At 45.0% G+C, this 25,212-nt stretch overlaps 1 protein-coding gene across 1 annotated transcript in view; it reads right to left on the reverse strand.

Moving 5' to 3' along the window:
- Positions 1 to 25,212, reverse strand: part of MEGF6 (multiple EGF like domains 6) — a 157,445-nt gene that overhangs the window by 42,691 nt on the left and 89,542 nt on the right. Inside the window, exons 11-16 of the mRNA XM_044277594.1 lie at positions 24,726 to 24,857; positions 15,853 to 15,981; positions 15,362 to 15,490; positions 14,257 to 14,391; positions 13,040 to 13,174; positions 10,512 to 10,637 (exon numbers count right to left, since the gene is read on the reverse strand). Coding sequence (XP_044133529.1) covers positions 10,512 to 10,637; positions 13,040 to 13,174; positions 14,257 to 14,391; positions 15,362 to 15,490; positions 15,853 to 15,981; positions 24,726 to 24,857 — 786 coding nt within the window. The remainder of the gene's footprint in view (positions 1 to 10,511; positions 10,638 to 13,039; positions 13,175 to 14,256; positions 14,392 to 15,361; positions 15,491 to 15,852; positions 15,982 to 24,725; positions 24,858 to 25,212) is intronic.

The raw sequence follows: 25,212 nt of genomic DNA on the forward strand, positions 1-25,212 counted from the left end.
GGCAGTGGGAGCTTCCTGGGCCAGACGCAATCGTGCCTCGGCCTCCCAGTTGTGTAAGGCGGCCACTTGGTCATCTTTGCATACGTTCACAAAGTTTTACCAGTTGCACTCGCTGGCCTCGGCTGATGCTGTCTTCGGACGCAGGGTATTGCAGGCCGTGGTGCCCGATTGATGGCTGGACGTTTCTTTTCCTGGCGGTGTTGGATTTTTCCCACCCCATGGATTGCTTTTGGACGTCCCATGGTCTGTGTCCCCCAATGGAATGTACGAGAAAAGGAGATTTTTGTGAAACTCACCTGTAAAATCTTTTTCTCGTCTTTTCCATTGGGGGACACAGCTCCCGCCCGCTTTTTTTGTTTAGTTGGTGTGATGGTTTCCATTGTGGTTTTTTCAGTTCTCCTTCTCCTACTGCTTTTGCAACGACTGAAGTCCTCCTGGAGGTGTCTGGGGGTATAGCCCGAGGAGGAGGAGCTTCGTTTTTGCATAGTGTCCCTCCTAGTAATACCTCTAAGCTATACCCATGGTCTGTGTCCCCCAATGGAAAAGACGAGAAAAAGATTTTACAGGTGAGTTTCACAAAAATCTCCTTTTTCAGTTGTTTCACACTTTTTTGTTATATATATATATATATGTATATAGATCTTACAGATAAGTACACAAATAGAGAGGTAGATGCCGTTTTTCATCTAAGCGATGGGGAAGAAAGATTGGTGACATGATGGAAATAAAAGGGAAAAAGAAATAACGACAATAAAAAGGACAAAAAAGGAAAAAGGATAAAAAAGGAAAAAAGAAAAAACAGCAAAGAGCAAAAAGAGAAATAGAACAAACATATGAATGATAAAAGGGTGAAGTAATGACAACGATGAGATGCTTTATATAGAACTAAAGTATGGACTTTGAAGGTTTTTCAGGCCATATTTAGATCTTAACCCTTTCATGACCAAGGGTCATTGATGCCCCAGTGTCCAGGTCAAAATTTACAAATCTGACATGCGTCACTTTATGTGGTAATAGCTTTGGAACACTTTTACTTATCCACGCCATTCTGAGATTGTTTTCTCGTGACACATTGTACTTAATGATAGTCATATATTTGAGTCAATATATTTCACCTTTATTTATGAAAAAATCCCAAATTTACCCAAAATTTGGAAAAATTCACAATTTTCCAAATTTCAATTTCTCTGCTTCTAAAACAGAAAGTCATACCTAATAAAATATTTATTACTTAACATTCCCCATATGTCTACTTTATGTTGGCATCATTTTGGAAATGTCATTTTATTTTATTAGGACGTTAGAAGGCTTAGAAGTTTAGAAGCAATTCTTACAATTTTTAAGAAAATTTCCAAAACCCACTTTTTAAGGACCAGTTCAGGTCTGAAGTCACTTTGTGGGGCTTACATAGTGGAAACCCCCATAAATGACCCCACTGTAGAAACTACACCCCTCAAGTTACTCAAAACTGATTTTACAAACTTTGTTAACCCTTTAGGCGTTCCACAAGAATTAAAGGAAAATGGAGATGAAATTTCAAAATTTCACATTTGTGGCAGATTTTCCATTTTATAAAAAAAAATTCTTGAGGGTTAACAGCCAAACAAAACTCAATATTTATTACCCTGATTCCGCGGTTTACATAAACACCCCACATGTGGTCGTAAACTGCTGTACGGGCACACGGCAGGGCGCAGAAGGAAAGGAATGCCATACAATTTTTGGAAGGCAGATTGTGCTGGATTGGTTTTCTGAACGCCATATGTTTTTTATTTTTCTGCCGATCATCTTGTGCAGGGGTTCGTTTTTTGCAGAAAGTGTTGAGGTTTTTATTGGTACCATTTTTGGGTACATAGGATTTTTTGATCATTCATTATTACACTTTATGGGGCAAGGTGACCCAAAAATTGGCTGTTTTGGAACAGTTTTCATTTATTTATTTTTTACAGCGTTTATCTGAGGAGTTAGGTCATGTGATAGTTTTATAGAGAAGATCGTTACGGACGTGGCAATACCTTATATGTACACTTTTTCTTATTTATTTCAGTTTTATACAATAATAGCATTTCTGAAACCCCAAAAATGATGTTTTAGTGTCTCTATAGTCTGAGAGCCATAGCTTTTTTATTTTTTGGGCGATTGTCTTAAATAGGGTATAATTTTTTGCGGGACAAGGTGACTGTTTGATTGGTACTATTTTGGGGGTCATACGCCTTTTTGATCGCTTGCTGTTGCACTTTTTGTGATGTAAGGTGACAAAAATAGTTTTTTTAACTTTTTTTTTATGGTGTTTATCGGACGGGGACTATCATGTGATATCTTTATAGAGACGGTCGTTACGGATACGGTGATACCTAATATGTGTCTTTTTTTTTCATTTTTTATAGGAAAAGGCAATTTTTTATTTATTTTTTACATTTTTATTTATTTTTACTTTAATTTTTTTTTCCCATTTTTTTTTATCAAGTCCCTCTTGGATCATGAAGATCCAGTGGGGCTGATGGCTGTACTATACTTTGCAATGCTCTTGCATTGCAAAGTGTAATACATTCAGATGCCCTGTAGGTGGCAACAGCGGACACTTTTGCAAAGCGTCTGGTTGCCAGGGCAACCATCGGGGCTGCCATCGCAGCGCAGCAGCCCCGATGGTGGAGAGAGGGAGCCCCCTCCCTCTATTAACCCCATGGATGCCGCTGCCGCGGCATCTATGGGGTTACAGCAGAGTGTCAGCATAGAGCTGACACTCTGATGATGGCGGCGGCTCAGGAATGGAGCCGTCGCCATCAAACACAGCAGGGGGGCAGACCGAGCGGGGGGCAGCGCTGGAAGGGGGGGGGGATGGAAATTGTCACGGCCAGCAAGAGGGGGCACTGGAGGACACAAGATGGGGCACAGATGGAGGGGGCACTGTGGACACAAGATGCCGCACAGATGGAGGGGGCACAGATGGGGGGCTGCATAGATCAGGGGGCAGCCTGCACAGATCGGGGGGGCTGCACAGATCGGGGGGGGCTGCATGGATCGGGGGGGGGGGGCACGAGGACACTGTGATTTCAGGCTCTGATCTGCAGACCGCAGATCAGAGCCTGAAACCGGCATTTTCTCACTGCCGCGATCCGATTGGTTAGTCTGTACAGACTAACCAATCGGATCGATTGCCGACAAGGGGCCACTCTGATTGGTCCCTTGCCGGCATTACTGCACTGTATGCTGTCCGTTATACAGGGCAGGGGCAGAAGCTTTAATCCAAGCAAAGAGCTGCCAGAACGTATATATACGTGGTAGCTGCACGGATTGCGGTCGGGAAGGGGTTAATATTGAATTAGATTTATGAAATCACTTATTTTAATATATTTAATGAGTATTTATATTCTCTACTTTTTCACTGCTAACACGGTCTATGTAATAGCTTAACACGTAGCACATTTTCAAAAAAAGTTTTCACATAAGTTTATAGTTTATTTTTTATTTCTCATAAATTATGTTTTTTATTTTTTTCACTAATCACTCACATTAACATATATATGTGTATATATATATATATATATATATATATATATCGATGTTTAATATTGTCATTGATTGGTTCACTGCACTAAGCACTTTTATCTGTTTTAAATCTAATATATTACCTGTCTATAATATGCATTTTAAGCATTGCCATTAGCAAATGATTTGCCATATTATAAATTTGTTTATAGCTCATTTTACCATTATTATTATTTTTTATATATAATTGTATTGGAGAAGTGCGTATAGCAGTTTTGAGCCTCCGAGCCTCTTCCGCCACTCTGTCTCATGTGACCGTTTCCCCTGTGACGTAAGCACGTGGTGCTAGGCACCACATGACTTGTGTCCGGCGCACGTGATCTCTGACGGAGGGCGGAAGGAAGGAAGTCTCGGGAAATCCAGACGTCCATGCGCCAACATCGCTCCATGGCGTAATCTCTAATTATATATTGATATGATAATGTTCACACCAATCAGCTGGCGCTCATATGACCGCGCCTCACTTCTCCATTGGGGGACGCCCCGTTAAATACTTTTTCCTCCTTACCTACGTCACCTCCTGACAAAGCTTACGCGAAATGCGCGTAGAGGGACCCGGACACCTTTTCGGCGTGCATCTTACAGTGCATACTAGGCAAGTGATTATAGTGCTATGGTGCAATGAACTAAGTTATTTTATTTAGTTATTAATCATGGGATTTGAACTTACCTATTTGTCTTAGAATATTATGATTAGTGTTAATCGCAAATATTCTAATTGCAAATTTTTATTGCAAATATCGGCACTTCGAGAATTTGTGAAGATGTAGAATATAGTGCTATATATTCATAATCACTAAGATTCTAGATTTTTTTTTCATCAGTAACCTCCCTTCTTGCTTGTGGGCCAATGAGAAGGCTGCAATGTCTTTGTCTGAGCTTAGCAACATCCCTAGCAACCAATAGGAAAGTTGCCTTCCCCTTACTATATAAGAACCTCCCCAGCAGCCATTTTCTGCAGTTTTTTGCAGTTCTGATGAACAGCCTGTCGGATCCGTCCTGCCGCTAGTGTGAAAGTAGCCTTAGTTAGCTCATATATATAATACAGATAGTTAGTAGGAGATAGTCAGTGTGGGTTACATCCTGATATAGTGTAGCTGATAGGCTCCAGTGCAGGGTGTTAGGTAGTGTGATAGGAATTACTGTACTGTGCATTTTCTCCAGTCTCAGGAAACTTCTAGCAGCTTGAAAAATTTAGCAATACGCGCATATTACATTGCCGATTTTCGCAATCAAGAAAATAATGACTGGAGATCACGAATTCTGGAATTTTGCTAATTTATCGCGAATATTAGGCCAAAAATTTGCTAAATATCGCGAAAACGAATATTGCCCATGCTGCTCATCACTAATTATGATATTATGTTATCATGTATCTATGATCAGTGAGGGTATGATAGCATAGTTATTAGTAGGTTACTGTGTTTTTCAGCTTGTATCCATGCATAGCAAATGGAAGTTCGTTACAACATTTATGAATTAGCCTAGAATTTGCACTCCATTAGATATCCGGTTGTAGGATATTATATTTATCCCCACTATATGAATGTGCATTTGGGTATTTTAAAATAAATACAATTATTTTTAATGGGAGCTATAAAGGCTACAAATTTTTGTTTGATGTTTTGTGATTAGCTACAGTAGCTGTTCTCTGTAATAGCAGGTAAATGTTTCGGAATAGATATTGGTTTGAACAAATTACAAATTGTAATTTGTAATCTATGCATCCGTTGCTTCATTCTGGAGAAAAAGTACTTTTAATCCATATGCAAATGAGCAGTTAAGTGCACTGAAGCCACTTGGTGCACTCCTGCTTTCTCTGTCAGCTCCTCCCCATGTACAACTGTTATTGTGCATAAATTACAAGTTATATTGAAAAATGTCCCATAACATTATATATATCCATCTGCTCAACTCCTCCTGCTCTCTAATATGCTGTCCGCAGATTGGGCTACTTTCACATATGTGTTATTTTTGTCCGGTGTTGAGATCCAGCGTGGAATCTCAAAACCACAACAAAACGCATCCGTTTGAATAATACAAGCGGCTGCATCTATTCAGATCGGATCCAGTTGTATTATATTGAAAATGCACATACCGGACACACAAAAAAACTGGATCCAGCACCACTGACTTACATGGTTTTTGGTGCCGGATCTGGAACATTCAGTTTTGCACGACGCACACAAAAACGCTGCTTGCAGCGGTTTTGTGTCCGGCATGGGAACACAACAACAAACCGGAACGAAATTAATTCTGGTGCACTGCATTCTGGTCTGTTCAGTTTTGTCCCCATTGAAAACGAATAGGGACAAAACTGAAGCGCTTTCCTTTGGTTTTGAGATCCTCTTCCAGGTCTCAAGACCGGAAAGGAAAATGCAGATGTGAAAGAGGCATTACACTGCATTTCTGGTTCTCTTGTATCAACGCTAATTACTACAGGAATACCCAAATGTTAATTAGCTACTCTGATAAAGTAGATAACGTGGAACTTTATCTACTCAAAATAGTAACAAACGCAACCCAGAACCCAGAATAAAATACCCTAGGAGCAGTTAATCTGCTTGTTGAGCATTTTTCCCATACACTTTTCATATGACAAATGATCTGATAGCTGGCAGCAGAAAGGAAAAAGGACCACGCTAGATTGTAAAGTGAAGGTAGACATGATGTGGGGGCTGGGGGGATGATAGATACAAAGAAGACACATGAGCAGCAACTTCAGGGGGTGCCAGTCAATGTTCCTCCAACCAAAATACAAACTCTTGTTTCACTCATTGACGACATGTAGAAAATCTCATAATCTGCAGAAAAACCACTTCCCAGTGTACCCAAGCTCCTCAGAATAGAGAAAGATTCATCAAAAGGAATAAATAGATATAAAACATTATATAAAAACAAATTGTGAAGGTTTCTGCCTGTTGATGACAGGGAAGGACGAGGATGATATCAATGGGAAACATTTTGTAAATGATTTTATTGCTGGGATGAAGCTGCGAGCGCATAGTCACACATCATGTTAATTACTCGGTATAGAAGATGAACTCCTACATCTTCCCAGCAATGTGATATCAATCTTACACGCACAATGTATCACATTCTACACGCTGCTGAAACAGTCTTGTAGAAATCTGGCAGAAGATGGGCCACTCTCTAGATTTGGGCTCTCTCTATCAATCACTAGGGAAATAGCTGAGAGCTGGGACTTAAAGAGAGTCTGTCACCTGGAAAATTACCCTTAAAGGGAGTCTTTCACGCCGATTGACCCTATTAACCTATTAACACACTTATGTCCACGGCATCCCCCCTATTAAAACTGTTCTTACCATTAGTTCCCTGCTAGCATCATTCGTCCAAAAAACACTTTTATTCCGTATACAAATGAGGCTGTGAAGGTGCCCAGGGGCGGCCTTACAACGGCCGGTGCCCAGGCCCCTGGGTCATTTTCATACCAATTCACTCCCCCTCCTCCGCGTCTGCCCGCCCATCCGCCGCGTCTGCCCGCCCTTGGTCTCTTCTCCATCTTTCCTCCTACTGTCCATAATCCCGCGCATGCGCCGATGACCGCGATATCGGCGCGTGCGCATTGAATGACCACAGTCTGGCCGGGGCATCACAGTTTACTGTGCGCATGCGCCGGCACCGGCCTAACTTACGTTCTTGCCGTGATCACAGCATCACGGCAAGAACGTAAGTTAGGCCCGGGCTGGCGCATGCGCACAGTAAACAGTGATACCCCGGCCAGACTGTGGTCATTCAATGCGCACGCGCCGGTATCGCGGTAATCGGCGCATGCGCGGAATTACGGACAGTAGGAGGAAAGATAGAGAAGAGACCAAGGGCGGGCAGACACGGCGGATGGGCGGGCAGACGCGGAGGAGGGGGAGTGAATTGGTATGAAAATGACCCAGGGGCCTGGGCACCGGCCGTTGTAAGGCCGCCCCTGGGCACCTTCACAGCCTCATTTGCATACGGAATAAAAAAAAATTGGGGACGAATGATGCTAGCAGGGAACTAATGGTAAGAACAGTTTTAATAGGGGGGATGCAGTGGACATAAGTGTGTTAATAGGTTAATAGGGTCAATCGGCGTGAAAGACTCCCTTTAAAGGGGTTGTGCACGAATGGCCCTGGCAAAGCCCCCCCCCCCCCCCCTCCCCACTTGGCCAGACCTGTAAAGGGAAGTTAATTTACGTGCTTCCTGGAGCTGGCTTGTCCTTGCAACCTGTGATGCTCCGCTGGGCTGCTTTGCTAACAACGTCCGGTTTGACATTTGCGTCACGTGACCATTTATCATGATATAAAGGGAGCCGGTAACTGCCGCGGTCAGTGATTGGCTGCAGCCAGGATAATAGCTTAAGGCTCATGGGCTTTGTGGCCAGGGGGCAGGGAAGCACATAGCTTCATGCTGCCTAAGACAAAAATTGAAACGGCATCCTCCCCCCTTCCCATGCCAAATTCTTGACCTAACCCCTTCCGTTCAGCCAGAGGTGGTCTTCTTATGTACCTCAAGGGTCTTTGGGCCCCCTCAGGCTCCTGAGCCCAGTAGTGAGTGCCACCTCTGTACCCCCTATAGCTATTCCCCTGGCTGAAGCCATGTCAAACCAGATGTTTTCCGCGAGGGAGCAAAGCGGATCATTGCATGCCATGAGCAGAAGGAGCAGAGAGCCAGCACCAAGAAGCAGGTAAGTTAGCTTCTCTTCCCTTTACAGGTTCGGCCAAGTAGAGGGCTTTGCCAAACCAGGTACAATGAAGTTATAGCTTAGTTGAATGTAATGATACCTTTCACTTAGAGATCTGTTGCTTTATTCTGGAGAAAAAGTACTTTTAAAGGATAACTGTTATATTTTTTTTATTTGGTAGTGTATTAGAACTAGGCATGTATACCTGAGTTAGTCTGTCAATGATTGTCAAATGATCTGTAATTACCTTATAATAACAGCTTTCATTAATGTCCTCTGTCCCTTTCCACTGCTCTCTTAAAAGACAGTTGCTATGGCTTGTCTGTTTCTGGCTAAGAAGACAGGAAGACGGAGGGGCGGTCCTTCACACTGCATGCCTGCTTTAGGCTTCAGAGTGAGGAGGCGTGTCTCTCAGTATTCCAATCTGATTGGCTGGCAGGGAGCTGCTGGCTACAGCAAGTTTGTATGTGACCTGAGGGAAAGCAGTTTTGGCCTCAGAGAACTGGCAGAGGAGCCATCTTGAGAAGATCCTCATAATGTAGGATTTAAAACAGCTGTAACTAGGGGGAAAACTCAAGGAAAACAGTGGAGAAACTAAAGATTGCTTTATGCATAATGCTGCTGCAGCATTGATTTTTTTTATGAAAATATGACAGTTATCCTTTAATCCAAATGCAAATGAGCAGTTGAGAGCACTGAGGGCGGACCCAAGCCACTCTATGCACTCCTGCTCCTCCTGCTTTGCCTCTCAGATTCCCCCTCTCCTTCTTCATTGACAGTGCCAGAAGAGAAGATTATGCAGGAAAATGCCACTGTCAATCAAGGAGGAGAGGAACTGGCAGAGGAATCAGGAGGAGCAATTGTGCACATAGAGGCTAGCATTTTTTTTTTTTTTACGTCCCTGACATGCTAACAATTGCGTTCCTCTGGGGTTGGTATAAGACAATGTCTAATTGGCCACTCTCGTAGCATATTCATCATGAAATAAATAATGCACTGGAGCCTCCGCATAACATTAAATTACTGAGGATCCGTGTTCTCTACAAAAACCTGTACTTTCCCTTTTTTCCACAACTGTGGCCATAAAATAAAAGAGATACAACCTGTCTGCTCCAATAAATCACTTTTAAGAGCTCAGACATCAGCCGCTCCGCTGCTAATTCCCTGATAAAATGGAGAAGATGAGAGAAGCGGCAAAAAAGAAATAACCACATTTATCTGCACAGCACAGAGGAGGGGTATCCCACGGTGCAGCGCCATAAATGCACTGTTATTTTCCTCTTTATATTTTGGTTTGTGATTGCTGGAATGAAATATGCTGATAGATAAAGTTTCCATAAATTGCACCAGTCAGCCAGTAAGAACCATGATGGGGGGGTCATCTGACATATTAACTGCACCTGACTCCATTCAAGCAGCATGCCATTTAGGAGGTTGGGATGAAAAATGGGAGCGGAAACCTTCAACATGCAGGTTAGCAGTTGCTTACAGATCTCGTTATGGGTGGTGAGTGCATTTGCTACTATGAGGGCTTGAGTGTATTGTTCTGAATGGACCCACAGTAAATACCCTGGCACAAATGGGGGGCACTGATCAGACTCTTATCTCCTATCCACAGTGTAGGGGATATGGGATAACCCTTTTAAAGGGGTTCTCAGGGCTACAGATATAAATGAACCCATCCTGATAGGTCATCAATATCAGATTGATGTTGGTACGACCCTCGGCATCCCAACTGTCGGCTGTTTTGGGCAGCCACGGCACCGAAAACCAACAGTGTATGGAGCGGAAGCAGAAGGCTCTACACACACTGCAGTTTCCAGCGCCACGTATTGTATGGAAGCTGAGATGCAGTACCCTGGAATGGCCACTACATAGTGGACGGAGCTGTCTGCCTCTAGCTCTGTACACTGTATAGTATCCGATGCCGCAGCTGCCTGAAACAGCTGATCAATGGGGGTGCCGGGTGTCAGACTCCACAGATCTGATACCGATGAACTATACAGAGGATAGGTTATCAATATCTGTAGCCCCGAGAACCCCTATAATCAAAAGGAAACCTGTGCTGGTAAGGATGTTTTTTAGGATACTGTATTTGGCTCATGCTTTATTACTGGTCACCGGCCCGCCGCACAACGTACTTTTTACCGGATAACTGTGGTGTCCTCATATGGTACCAGGGACCAGGTGTAATGCTACATCTGGACCCCAGTAACTACATCCCTGACTGTTCACCAGTATATAATGTAATATATGGAGTCCTAGAGGATTATTTTCTTACCTTTAGAGCAGTCTGAGCCAGTTTTACCAGATGGGCAAATGCAAGTTCCATCAACGTGGTGACACGGAGCTCCTCCACAAGAACAGGATTTCAGACAGTCCAGTCCGTATGTCCCTGCCGGGCATTCTGTGTGCAAGGCAACAATAATCATGATATAATAATACCCCTATAAATGACCCATATGCATGTACTGTAATGTTCCTGAGAACAAAAGGTGGGGTCAAAAACAATGTATCAGGACACACAAGTCCTGTCCTATTATGCCTATTGTACTGTTTATTGACCCAGACAGCCAGGCCATAAGTTGTGTCAATAAGAGGATCGCACAGCCAGAAGCTCACACAATGAAGTCCTATAGATTCAGCTAGCTCGTCCGCAGTACATGATGAATAATGTGCGGATCAAGATCGATCGTCCGTTCTGTCGAAACACAGCCCTTTTAATTGTAATTGCATTAACGAGCCCTGAATACAATCAATGGCCCCTGAATGTGCTGTCAAAGTAAAGTATCTGCAGAACCTCAGTAGAAAACTGTTTCTATGTTTGTATTTCCAATCCCGTGCTTTTTCACTAGACGTTATAACTTGAAGGATGCAAGTCAATGAGGGTGCAATGGTCTGCATGTGACGTGGGGTGCTGGAACCCTGACGTGAGTGGCCAAATATCTCCATCTCAGATAAGACACGGTCATTTTAACAGAATATAAGCAATAAACTGTCCAGTTTTGTCTCATTTCCCCTGCAATGCAATAGTGGATGCAGTGGTGCCTGTGTGACAGAATCCATGGCAGCTCCACTGAAACCAGCTTATTTTTACCGTCATTGCCAGGAAATGGTATAAATCACACTTACAGAAAGACAAGCGGCTCCTGTGATGTTTAAAAACGGTTTAATCAGGCTCAGGAGCTTCACTAGCTCTGACACGCCGTCTTCTGAGTCTCTATTACCAGGGACAGATCATGTCTGACAACAGGCGGTGGACTCCAACTCAGGTGGAAGTGAGACCCTTAGTGGCCATGACTTTAGGCCTCTTTCACACAAGCAAATTTTCTGTCCGAATGCGATGCATGTAGTAAATGGATAGCATATGGACTGGAAAAAAATGCAAGGTATCCAGATGCAACATGCTTTTAACTGATGATTGCTAGGAGATGTAGACTGTTATTCTTCAGGTTTTCTTTCACGAGCGTGAAAAACACGTGCAATCTAGATATAATCCGGACGGAAAAAACGAAGACAATGAATGCTATCACAGACAAAACTGATTGAACTTGTGTGCAAGACCACAGTTTTTTCCTTGCCTTGCAGCTTTTTTTCAGGTGGATGCAGGCATATTTTTTTGATTAAGTGATTTAGAAATTAGCTTGTTACACCATTCTCTATTAAATTAAATGAAACTGTGTGAAAGCACAGTGACTCCCTAAGGGGATTGCACTCAGAGCACAGGCGTACGCCGAAAGAAGGTTCTGGAGGCAACTAACTCTATTTAAGTCCTGCTTCCTTGACCACAGGAACACCACAGCGCAATGTTCATGCACTCCTGTGGTCCCTGATGTCATCCCAGGGTACCAAGATGCCCTGCACAAAACAAGCCTCTCAAGAAAGAGTGACTGGGAATGTGGAATGTAACTAGGAGTCCTATGCCCAAACCGCTGCCTTGATCCACCCCTGCTTCTAGGAGGTCTGCCACCATGACATACAAACAGCAGTGCAAATTAAACATTACAAGCAAAAGTGTTCACGCCAACGCAAAACAAAGTGCACAATATAGACACACATAGTGTAACATGGTGTACTGCCCTGGGCACACTATTACATGACACCTCCTCACTCTCACTTCCTGGACTTCTCCCTTCCTTTAGAACAAGTCATCTGATGCTCCCCTTTAACACACAGCCTTCAGATCCTCTTCAGGTAATTATAATCTGCCATAACAACCCCTTGAAGGCCCATTTACACTAGTCAACTATCGTCAAGATTGTGAAGGGATCGTTATATATAATTGGCCAGTGTGAACGGAGGAAAAGATACCCGACACTTATCCTTACCATTGTGCCACCATAAGAAATATTTTCCCAGCCATGATTAGAAATGCTCCTCCTAATGACCAAGCACACCTTTAGTCTCCATTCTGTATTCTCCATTCCCTTTTCACTTCTGGCACAAGGTCTTCTCCAGGAATTCTCCCCAACCGTGGACTTCCCACAATTTAACTTACCCTCTCCCACCTCCAGACTTTAACCCTGATTTCATCAGACTGCATGTACACATGGACATGGACCTCCTGTGTCTGAAATGCTTTTCATATGATCAGTTCTACAGACCCTAGTGACCAGACTGTCAGATATGGATCATCCAAACATCTCCCAGATGGATCATTATGATGCTGGCATCAGAGATCCTTGGCAGAGGTGATACCAATCAAGCCTAATGCACTTGGGTAGATATATTATTTGCAGTATCATTGGATCAAGTCTCGGAGAACATATCACACATAAAAACAGTTCCCCTCCATTGTGCTTTTATTACCTTGGTCACAGTTTTCCCCGTGGTATCCCTGAGGACATTGTTTCAGACACTTCCCACTTGTGTGGTCACAGGATATGTCTTGCTGGCAGGTGCATTTATTTTTGCAGCCAACTCCATAAAATCCTGAGTCGCATTCTGGTGAAGGCAAAGGAGCCGGTCAGTAATAAGTCATGTCCTATACGTACAACTGCTGTGTAGTTGTAAAACGACAAAAGGACACCAATTCACATTCCACCTCATGGTAGACTGAATAGGGTTAATTCCTGCCACACATTTCTGTGTTTTTGGAAACACCCTGTATATCCAGTATAGAAGCAGGTAGCCGAACTGACTGTCTTAAAGGGGTGGTGCAAGAGTTTAGTATTGAACCTATCCTGAGGATAGGTCATCAATGTAAAATCCCTGCACAGCCCCTTTAAGACAGCTTGGCTACCTGCTACTATACTGGGTGTCTATACTGTGTATCTGACCGGTGGGGGTCCGACACCTGGCACCGCCGCCTATCAGCTGTTTGAAGAGCGGTCCATGCGAGCGCCGCTTCATGTTCTTTAATCTATGCTTGTGCCGTAGTTTTCCTGTAAGTACTCATTACACTGCACTTACATAGAAACATAGAATGTGTCGGCAGATAAGAAGCATTTGGCCCATCTAGTCTGCCCAATATACTGAATCCTATGAATAGCCCCTGGCCCTATCTTATATGAAGGATAGCCTTATGCCTATCCCATGCATGCTTACACTCCTTCACTGTATTTGCAGCTGCCACTTCTGCAGGAAGGCTATTCCATGCATCCACTACTCTCTCAGTAAAGTAATACTTCCTGATATTACTTTTAAACCTTTACCCCTCTAATATAGAAACATATAGAAGCACTTATGAGATAAGCATGGAGCTGCCTCCTCTTCTAACTGCTGATCGGTAGGAGTGCCGGGTGTTGGACCCCCACCGATCAGATATTGATGACCTATCATGAGTCTAGGTAATCAATATAACAATTCTCTGCACAATCCCTTTAATGAAAACACAATTTTGCATTCTATTTTCTGGCCAGCAGGTGGTGCTATAATATTGGTAGCAGTCAGCTATGTATCGCTGGAGCCTGCTGACACTGAGCTCCAAAGTGACGTCTATCACCAAGGAACCAAATTATTTAGTATTCAGAATCCAAAGTAAATGTCTCGCATGAAGTGACCGGAGCCTTTTATTGGATACCTACTATTTTCACAGGATGCTCCCTGATAGCCGGGTTTACAGGTGCACATCCCGTCCCTTTTACCACATTCCAGTGTGTTGCTCTGTACACAAGTGCACTCTTTCGAACAGCCGGGTCCATAAGTCCACTTCGGGCAAACTAAAATACAGAAACAGACATAACGTACTCCGCCTGTCTCTTATGAAGTCATCAAAAGATGCAGCCAGTTGTAAATTCTGATATTTTCCAGGAGACATTCATTATATTTCCCCTTCCTTCTTCTTGGTCTTCCTACTCAAGAGGCAGCAGGAAACTTCTAATACTGCTCTGAATGCAAAGCAACTCAAGGAAAATGAAGCCACACCCCTCCAGTTAAGCCCCACCTCCCATGGCACATCATCTGAAACAAAGTTAACCAAAGGACAATAGACAACTACTTATTTGCACGTTTTCTCCAACATTAATGGTGTCTTTCCCTGGCAGCTCTGATTGGATAACGTCAGACCCCCCCCCCCCGAGCTGGTAACACCCATCTGGACCTTCCTTACAAACTGTTAGAAATGTATTTATAACTTCTAGCAGGAATACTAAAGGAATGGCACAGCATAGAGTCATAGGAATTGTTATTACATTGGGATGCATGTAGTTACTACAACAGACATGTCAGGAGATGTTACAGGTTCTCTTCAAGAAAAAGTAGGTCAATCCAATGCTTAATATAATAATATGTTTTATTTTCCGGTTTAAAGATCCTATTATTTTCAGTATCTCATATACTATCATCACCTTCCAGTATTTCCTACAGGACCTCTATATTAATACAAAAACTCCAGTTAAATCGTATTGGATGCAACTTGTTTATTGGGTTTTCAAAATCGGTTGCTGCGGATTTTGAAAACCCAATAAACAAGTTGCATCCAATACGATTTAACTGGAGTTTTTGTATTAATGTCTAAAGGGGTGGGAACCCTACTCCAGAAGTAACATCCACTGAGTGCTACAAGGGCTCTGCTTGTGACCTCTATATTACGCATCAGTGCTGTATAGCTAGTGTATAATGAGAATGTACCGGACCTCAGTATGAACCAGACCTCAGATGGTACATGCAATATGAAGAGAGCCACCTTACCTAAGTGGCAGTAACGTCCATACAGGCCAGCCTCACACAGACAGGCTCCATGGATCTTGTGGCATCGGCCCTTGTTGGCGCAGTTACATTTCTTCTTACAGTTTTTACCATAATATCCTTTTGGGCAACCTATAAGAAAAGACAGGTTCATATTTTAGTAAGCAGTCCAAACCTAGGTCAAATGTTATCTGCATTCAGGGCCCACTAGAGGGAGCTATAAAGCTGATTGCATACTGCTGCTATTAGGTTCCATGTAGAAAGTGCATACAGTAAGCTCCCTCTAGTGGTGGCTGCAGGCAGCCAGAATTCTACGCAGTACAACAGTGGAGATATCGGATTCCTTCTGTCACTGCAGCTCCATAAGTAGGAGACAGAGTGCTGCAAATGGTAGCCTGTATCCTACTGATGGCAATTTAATGTTCCCACTACTTCCCTATTTTATCATATCTCTCCCCCACAGAACTGAGAGGTTCTAGTGTAGGGACTCTTACCATCCTCACAGAACTCCCCGCTCACTCCCTGGGGGCAGCGGCACTGGCCAGTGATGGCGTCACACGTTCCTCCATTTTTACAGTTACATTTCTGGCTACAATTCAGACCAAACGTTCCTTCTGGGCAAGCTACAAAAGAGAAGAGTAATGAAGGTGAATGCAGTCTGATCCGCATCTGTAAGGTATAAGTCGGCCATCTTGTAACTGTTTATTTTTAAGACAATCAAAGCGAAGAAAGGATTTATTCACTGCATACAGGACTCCATTACTAGACATCCTCATTATAAAGCAATAGGGCTGTGTAGCACAATGAGGAAAGACTAAGCAAATACAAATACTTTTTTAGAACTTACTTTTTTCTTTTCAGCCGTGTGGGGTCTTGTTTTTTGTAAGTTGTACTTTATATACATAATCTATACATTTTGCGGTACAAATTCTGACCCAATATCAGAAATAGTGTTTTGTGCCTTTTTTTTCCATGTACATTTTTTTTAGCTTTATTTGTACATTGAAGCGACTTTAACTTTACACTTTGTCACCTTACAATCCACTGGAATACTAATATATGGCAGGATATTGTGCCTGTGCATAGATATTTACACATACCATTGTACACAACATATCTTTAGCCTATATCGGAGGCATATACTGTACAGTACCTATAGGCTGTGGCCCTAGGATGGTAGGGGCGGAGAAGGAGGAAGGAAACCAGCAAAGAAGAATTTGCAGCTCCCAGCCCAGGATAATATGGATTAGGCCTCATGCACACGGCCGTTATTTGTCTCCGCGTCCGTTCCGCCGATTTTAGCGTTTCAGATGCGAACTTATTCATTTCTATGGAGCCGTTGAAAATGCGGATAGTGCACCGTTTGCCATCTGCGTCCGTGGTTCCAGTCCGTCCAAAAAATATAACCTGTCCTATTCTTGTCCGTGGAAAACGGTTTGCGGACCCATTCAAGTCAATGGGACCACTAAAAAACACTGAGGCACACAAGTTTGTCATCCGCGTCCGTTTTGTTCCTATAATTTCTATGGCAAACCTGTCTTTAGACTTTTTTTTACCTTCCTTTATGTCTGGTGGTCCTCCAAAAATGAAGGAAGACACACGGAAACAAAAACGGAAACGGATCACGGAACCCCATTTTGCGGAACGGAACACAACAACGGTCGTGTGCATGAGGCCTTACTGATAGCACTGCTCCAGGGGATGGAATAAAAAGCAGCCGGAGTTCCCCAGGAGAGAGAGGGCAAGATCTGGTTACTTTGAAGGTCGGAGCTGGGGTGTGATTAGCCAGCAGTGCAGGGGGATGGCAGGGCAGAAAACATGATGGGAGAAATAGTCATTGCGTCAAAGCAGCTGCTCCCCTGCACTGTATCTAGCACTGCAAGATAACACTCTAGCATTTTGGGTCCTCCAGCAGTCTTGCTTATTTAATTTAATTATTCAGAGAAGCTGTTTGTAGGCGGATATTGTGAGAGCGCAGTTGTGTCCTTGCCATTGGCCTGCCACTGCTGTACATTTGGGCAGGGTGAGGGGCTCCCAGGAAGCTCCATTAATGTACCTGTCCATATATGAACAGTAGTCACTGGGACTTCCAACATCACTAGAGCTTCTCCTCGTGTACAATGGTTCAATCAGGTTTTATCACAGCTTTGAAGGGGTTAAAGGGAGTCTGTCAGCAGATTTACCCCTTTTTAACAGTTGCCATACCGCTGTAGCCGCAACACAGATGATTAACACAGTACCTTTATATGCTTTGGTGGACTTTTAAATATGCCAAAAACGAACTTTGATGAGGGCTCACAAGTGCCCAGGGCAGAGTCCACCGGGTTGGAGCCCAGGCAGCTCTGCCTCTTCGGCTCTTATCCCCGCCCAGCCTCTTCCTCTGCCCGCCTATCTGTTGTCTCTCCCCCTCAGCGAGATCCCGCGCCGATGCGATAACTTCCTTGGCCGGGGCATGCGCACTGCCATGCCCATTGCTGACACGGCATCGCAGTAGCTTATGCGCATGCCCCGACCAAGGAAGTCATCTCGCTGAGGGGGAGAGACAACAGATAGGCGGGCAGAAGAAGAGGCTGGGCGGGGATAAGAGCCAAAGAGGCAGAGCTGCCTGGGCTCCAACCCGGTGGACTCCGCCCTGGGCACTTGCGAGCCCTCATCAAAGTTCGTTTTTGGCATATTTAAAAGTCCACCAAAGCATATAAAGGTACTGTGTTAATCATCTGTTTTGCGGCTACAGCGGTATGGCAACTGTTAAAAAGGGGTAAATCTGCTGACAGACTCCCTTTAAGGGGTTAACTGGGGTATTCTTTGATCACTTCTGCATGAGTGTGTCCGTCTAGTGAAATACTTGAAAACTGTGCCTACTGCTCATGATCGCAGTGTCACACCTATCATCCTCGGTAAAGGGACTGTTTTCTGCTTCAACTAAGCGGACCTGGTCATTGCCTCCATCCTCCACCAGCCCTTTCCCTGCTACCAATCAGGGGCGGACTGGGCCGGGGGGCAATTGTCAGCTCATTGTCCCGGCCGGCTGGGCCGGAATGATATGTGACTGCAGCCTGCGGAGGGAGACGGGGAGCGGGGGAGGCGTGCGGCCAGCAGCCTATCAGAGAGGCCGCCGGACTGGCGCAGGCGACGCGATGACGTCATCGCGCCGCCTGACTGAGCCGCTGCGCGGCCGTAAAGTAAGGACATCGACAGCAGCGCTGGAGGCGGGACGGGAGTATTTCAGTGAAGGTGCTGGAGGTAAGTATAAGTCTGACTGGCTTTTTTTCCTTCTTCTCATTTCTGTCACTGATAGGGGGGCCTATCTGGCTACTGGCACATTATAGGGGGGGGGGCCTATCTGGCTACTTGCACATTATAGGGGGGCCCTATCTGGCTACTTGCACATTATAGGGGGGCCCTATCTGGCTACTGGCACATTATAGGGGGGCCCTCTCTGGCTACTGGAACATTATAGTGGGGGGCCTATGGGCTACTGCCACATTATAGGGGGGCCCTCTCTGGCTACTGGCACATTATAGTGGGGGGCCTATGGGCTATTGGCACATTATAGGGGGGCCCTATATGGCTACTGGCACATTATAGGGGGCCCTATATGGCTACTGGCACATTATAGGGGGGTCTCTATATGGCTACTGGCACATTATAGGGGGGCCCTATATGGCTACTGGCACATTATAGGGGGGCCCTATCTGGCTACTGGCACATTATAGGGGGGCTATGGCTACTGGCACATTAGGGGGGGGGTATGGCTACTGGCACATTATAGGGGGGGCTATGACTACTGGCACATTATAGGGGGGCCCTATATGGCTACTGGCACATTATAGGGGGGCCCTATATGGCTACTGGCACATTATAGGGGGGGCCCTATCTGGCTACTGGCACATTATAGGGGGGCCCTATCTGGCTACTGGCACATTATAGGGGGGCTATGGCTACTGGCACATTATGGGGGGGTATGGCTACTGGCACATTATATAGGGGGGCTATGGGTACTGGCACATTATAGGGGGGCCTATGGCTACTGGCACATTATATGGGGGGCTATGGGTACTGGCACATTTTATGGGGGGGCTATGGCTACTGGCACATTATAGGGGGGCCTATGGCTACTGGCACATTATAGGGGGGCCTATGGCTACTGGCACATTATAGGGGGGCCTATGGCTACTGGCAGATTATAGGGGGGCCTATTGGCTACTGGCAGATTATAGGGGGGCCTATTGGCTACTGGAACATTATAGGGGGCACTATGGGGACATTAGCTCAACTGGGGACATTACAAGGGTGTATTTTTGGCATTGTCTATTATAAGGAGAATTATTACTACTGGGAAGGGGGCATTATGGTGGGCTTTATTACTCCCCCATGGTATGAGCCCCTAGTAGCAGCACCAGCCTCTCCCTGCTCTGCTATCCCTCTGCCCCTTCTCCAAATCCTTATTATGATATTTTTCTCATTAGGATAAAACACATTAGCTCCGCCGAGCCCCCGGCCAAAGTGTGGAAGTGTCCGAGATCCCCAAGGGCCAAGCCAAGTAATTGTAAGTTTTCATATGAAATATGTTTATGTTATACACACATAGCATATACCGTGCCCCACAATATACAGTTTCTTCTGCAAATGTCACCAGGTGTCATTGGGGGGGGAAGACACAGAGCAGCGCCTAGCGGGGAGGAGAGAATACACGGATGCAACACTGTATCAGCCAGAAAATGACACTTTCGGCATTATACCAAAAATGCCATTTTCGTCTGATATGTTTCGGCGGCTGATATATCGGAGCATCCTTAGTTTATTTTGTTTTCCTGTGTTGCAATTTACATGGCTGACGAAAGTGTCAAGGGGGGGGGGGGGGGTCAGGAGGAGGCAGGGGAAATGGGTAAGCAGGAGGGGGGCTCAGTGGGCCTCTGGGTGTTACTTGCCTCCTGGGCCAAAAGTTGCCAGTCAGCCCCTGCTACCAATCCACTTAACATCAAGGGTGCCCCAGCCACCACCAGATATTAGGCCCCCAAAGACCAGGGTGTTGCATCCCTCCATCCAATGAACATGTGGCCTGGGGAGAGAGACTAGCCACCGTAAGGACTACAACCACCCTCAGTACAGCCGTCACCACATCCTCTCCACCACCATGCTGTCATGGACGTACCGAGACATACGGATGTCCCGGCAACAGTGAGTGGCAGGAGATCTATGAGACTGGCAACACGTGGTTTGATCTGACAGGTTTTCCTTGTGGATCAATAGGCGTCTGTGTTGTTTCTGTAATGGCCACACCCCTTTCCTCCAGGTGTTGCTATTGTGGTCATTTAACATTCCTTATTTATAGTTGCTTCTCCCCCTATGCTGTGCGGTTTATAGCTTCTGTGCCTGTGCATTGTTTGTGGTTGGATCTCGGCTGAGTTCCTGGTGCTTCCATAGCCTCTTTAAGGTTAAGTCTTCTCTTTCCATTTTGTATTTTGTTTGGGTTCTGTGTGTTGTATTGCCCTATTGTTTGTATTAGGCCTGAAGTAGACTCCTGTTCGTCCTTCCTTTTGGAGGAACAGGCAGTCTCGTCCGTGCCATTAGTACCAGGGTCCTATAGGGCTAGATAGGATTAGGTATTCCTGCCTTTGGGGTCTGTTCATACTGGTAGTCAGTCAGGATTTTGGTTAGGGTTCTCACTAGGAGGCGTCCACCTTCCTTCCCTAGTTTTCAGGCCTGATTCCCCGTTTCCCCCTTCCCTCCAATGCTCGGTGTGGTGTTTCCCTCCCACACCGAAGGGTGACACATGCCTTCTCCATTATGGTCTGGCGCGCCGCACTACTACAATACGTCAGTGTGCAGGTGAGTGATATTATAGTATACAGGAAACAAACGGTATAATGTTAAAGCACTGGCAGAAAATTGGGATTACTTTTTAGCTCCAAAGAAACATTTTCACTACAGAATAAATGCTCAGACCAAATCCATCACCTCCTAGTGCAAGTAGCAGGTAAAATTGCATACCCCATTGGAAGTGCGGTAATGCAAGTATCAGCGAGCAGTCTCGATGTTAACACTTTAAATGTCATAATCTCCTTCATGCTAAACTGACCGTAAACTTGTTCCGCCAATTATATAAAGCAGGCGAACAACCTATAAACACACACCCAGACTAGGGAACGCCGGCCAGTCAAAGCAAACACTCATCATGAGCTGAAGATTTATGAGTCTGGTGCCATGAAAAAACAATGACATCCATGTAACGTGATGATGACAAAATTCAAAGTGTGCGTATTCCTGCACTGCTGACTCCACTTCTGCGGTCATCTTCTACGAAGGCTTATATTTTTGTTTACTTATCACTGATCACGTGTCCTACTCTAGTCACATCCAAAGCTGTGGTCACCCTTGCAAAGGCTAGCATCTGATAGACTGACTTCTGAGGTATAGTTGTGATTGTATGATGCATTGAATTTTCAACAGCACCATCAGAGACTGGACTCAACTGCATACTAAACTTTGAAATGCTGAATGGAACTACATGAATATTTTTGGCAATGGTTGTGAACATTTGAGAAACTATGTTGAATTTACGTTCAGCATCCTGTCCTAATAGATTTCTTATTATATCTTTATTCATTAATATAATTTAAAATATAAATTCATTAATATATCTTTATAGAGCTTAGTTTTTCTGATGCCAGTGTCAAATCTACTGCATAGACTTATATTTCAATGAAAACATTCTGGCTGTCTAAAATCACCACTAGAGGGAGCTTACTGCATACAGTTGAATTATTCAGTATATAAACTATATACTCCCTCTAGTGGTGGCTGCAGACATAATCTTATCAGGTAAACCATACCAAGAAGCTCTGTATGACACAGCCAACAACCCAGTCTCCCTTAAACACAACCAGACCAGGGACCTCAAAACCTGCATAAAGTACTACAGCAAAGCAGAAGATATCAAGGTATAGTCTGCAGAATCTTAACTGCATCTGGATGTAGCCAACAAAGATCTAGTAGTAGATTTGGGGCCAAGTGGACATCATTGCTTTCCCATAAAAAATAAAATAGGTGAACAGAAGAAAAAAAATTCCAACTAAAATAGTTGTACTCAGCTAGAGAACAGTTCACATAATTCCTTAAAAACCAAAAATCGATACTACACTTTCCAAGACAAGATCTTGAATCCAGGTCTCTGGAGTTTGGCAGTGAAGAAATTTACATTGAACAAGAACCAACAGCCTTGAAATGTTGAAATAATCTGCAGTCACACAAAGTCTTCACAAAGCTGCTCCAAGAACCAGAATAGAATACCACAAGACAGGATTGGGTTCATGGGGCAACAGGCTGATACAATCCAGATCTCCAACCAAAGTTCCATCAGCTAGCGGCTTGGCTTCTTCGGCATGAATCCTCTGCTGATGTGGCAACCACAACATATCAAGTCAATAGCAAGAAACAACCAAATTTGGGCAAGAGTTGAACTTCACCTTTATTCTTGGTAGAATCACCCAAATGAGCAAACCCTAGATCAGGGGTGGCCAACCTTACAGACACAAAGAGCCAGAAAAAAAAATCGTATGACTGCCAGGAGCCACAAGCTATCCGTTTACACAAATATGCGTGCACACGACAGTATTACTGCAATTGAGTTATCAAACATTTAAAAGTGCATTTAAACCACCTTTCCTACCTGTAATGTAGACCGGTTTAGTGAGGATTCTGGCAATCTTTGTTTTTCACAATGTGTTTCAAGATTTCTCAGATGACACCCCATGCACAGATGACACCCCATGCTCAGATGACCGCCCATGCTCAGATGACTGCCCTATGCTCAGATGACCGCCCCATGCTCAGATGACCGCCCATGCTCAGATGACCGCCCCATGCTCAGATGACCGCCCTATGCTCAGATGACCGCCCCATGCTCAGATGACCGATCTATGCTCAGATGAACGCTCTATGCTCAGATGACCGCCCCATGCTCAGATGACCGATCTATGCTCAGATGACCGATCTATGCTCAGATGACTGCCCCATGCTCAAATGACCGCCCCATGCTCAGATGACCGCCCCATGCTCAGATGACCGCCCCATGCTCAGATGACCGCCCCATGCTCAGATGACCGCCCCATGCTCAGATGACCGCTCTATGCTCAGATGACCGCCCCATGCTCAGGTGACCGCCCCATGCTCAGGTGACCGCCCCAAGCTCAGATGACCACCCCAAGCTCAGATGACCGCCCATGCTCAGATGACCGCCCCATGCTCAGATAACCGCCCCATGCTCAGATAACCGCCCCATGCTCAGATGACCGCTCTATGCTCAGATGACCGCCCCATGCTCAGATGACCGCCCCATGCTCAGATGACCGCCCCATGCTCAGATGACCGCTCTATGCTCAGATGACCGCCCATGCTTAGACGACCACCCATATGCTCAAACACACTTGGTGTGCTGGGCAGTTGCACCTGTGAAAAAAAAGGAAAAAGGCAGAGCAGCAGTGACAGAGAGACTGGGGCCAGCAGCAGCCATTTCAGTCAGATTAGAGCCAAAGCTGCAGAGTGGCTGTAATCGGACTAAAATGGCTGCTGCTGGCCTCAGTGAGTCTCTCTGCCACTGCTGCTCTGAGTGCCCACTGCCCTGCTGTCCACCATTAACATTCATTAAAAGTTACTATGGAGCTGGAACCAGGTCCTCCTTGCTTGCTGCGCCACTTCTTGCCGCCCCCATAGACCCAGCCTGCGGTCTGATGAATCTGGCTGCTTGGCCTGGCACTGAGAAGACTGGGGGCAGGCATTAGGTCACACACAAACACACTCACAGATGGGGATGTGGGGCCGTGGGCGGGCACATCGGCGGCTGGTGGCGGGGATAAGCACTGCAGCTTCGCCTTCTCTGCCGGAGGAGGAGGCGGAGCTGCAGTGAGTGACTGAGTCACGTGCTCGCTCTCGGCGCTCTGAGTCCTCTCCACTCTTCCACCTCGTTCCAGCCTTCCAGCGCTTCACTTACGCGCTGCAGAGAGGAGAGTAATCACTGGCCGCACCGCTCCCCTGCGAGCCGCAAATAAAGGCTCAAGGAGCCGCATGCGGCTCGCGAGCCGCGGGTTGGCCACCCCTGCCCTAGATGGACCACATTACTCATCTCTACTGAGGTATAGGGTTGCATTGAATTCATGAAAACTCTTCCTGTCCAACTTCCTGCTGGCAGTTTAGCTTTATCATAGGAACATTATTTGAATCCAAATCATAATGCTTGTCAATGTACACTTATAGTCAAGGCAGTGCGGATGTCGACATTGATATGGATGGAGATTTGGATCTAAACATTTGCTCATGATAACAGAACCATGAGATATTTATTACTGATTAATGCCATGTGACTTACTCTGGTTGCAGATAAGTCCAGTCCACCCTGCAGTGCACACACAGCTGTCCTCTTCTATGGTACAGGTAGCGCCATTCTGACAGTCGTCACAGGTCAGCGTGCAGTCTGGGCCAAACGTGCCATCAAAACACACTACAATCAAAGCAAGCAGTAGATAGTAAGACAATGGATGAACTGGATGGCACAGGCCATTTCAACCCCCTTAAAGGTTCAATAACATTAGACATATCTTTTAATAATCAAAACTTTTTTTTACTTATCGGCAGCATTTTTTTTTAAGTGTATCACTGTACTAGTAAGTGATGAAATGTTCTATGTGCTGATATCAGATCAAATAGGATTTACTGGAGGCTGGTCCAAAAAGAAGCAACTCTCATTTTATAGCTTACTGTGAAATTAGATGCAATAACATCATTTTTGCGAATCCTCAATTAGCAGACCGCAAAAATTGATACAGTCGTGTGCAGGAGGCCTTAAATAATGCAAA

Source organism: Bufo gargarizans, chromosome 2 (assembly GCF_014858855.1).
Source record: "Bufo gargarizans isolate SCDJY-AF-19 chromosome 2, ASM1485885v1, whole genome shotgun sequence".
Lineage (NCBI taxonomy): Eukaryota > Metazoa > Chordata > Amphibia > Anura > Bufonidae > Bufo > Bufo gargarizans.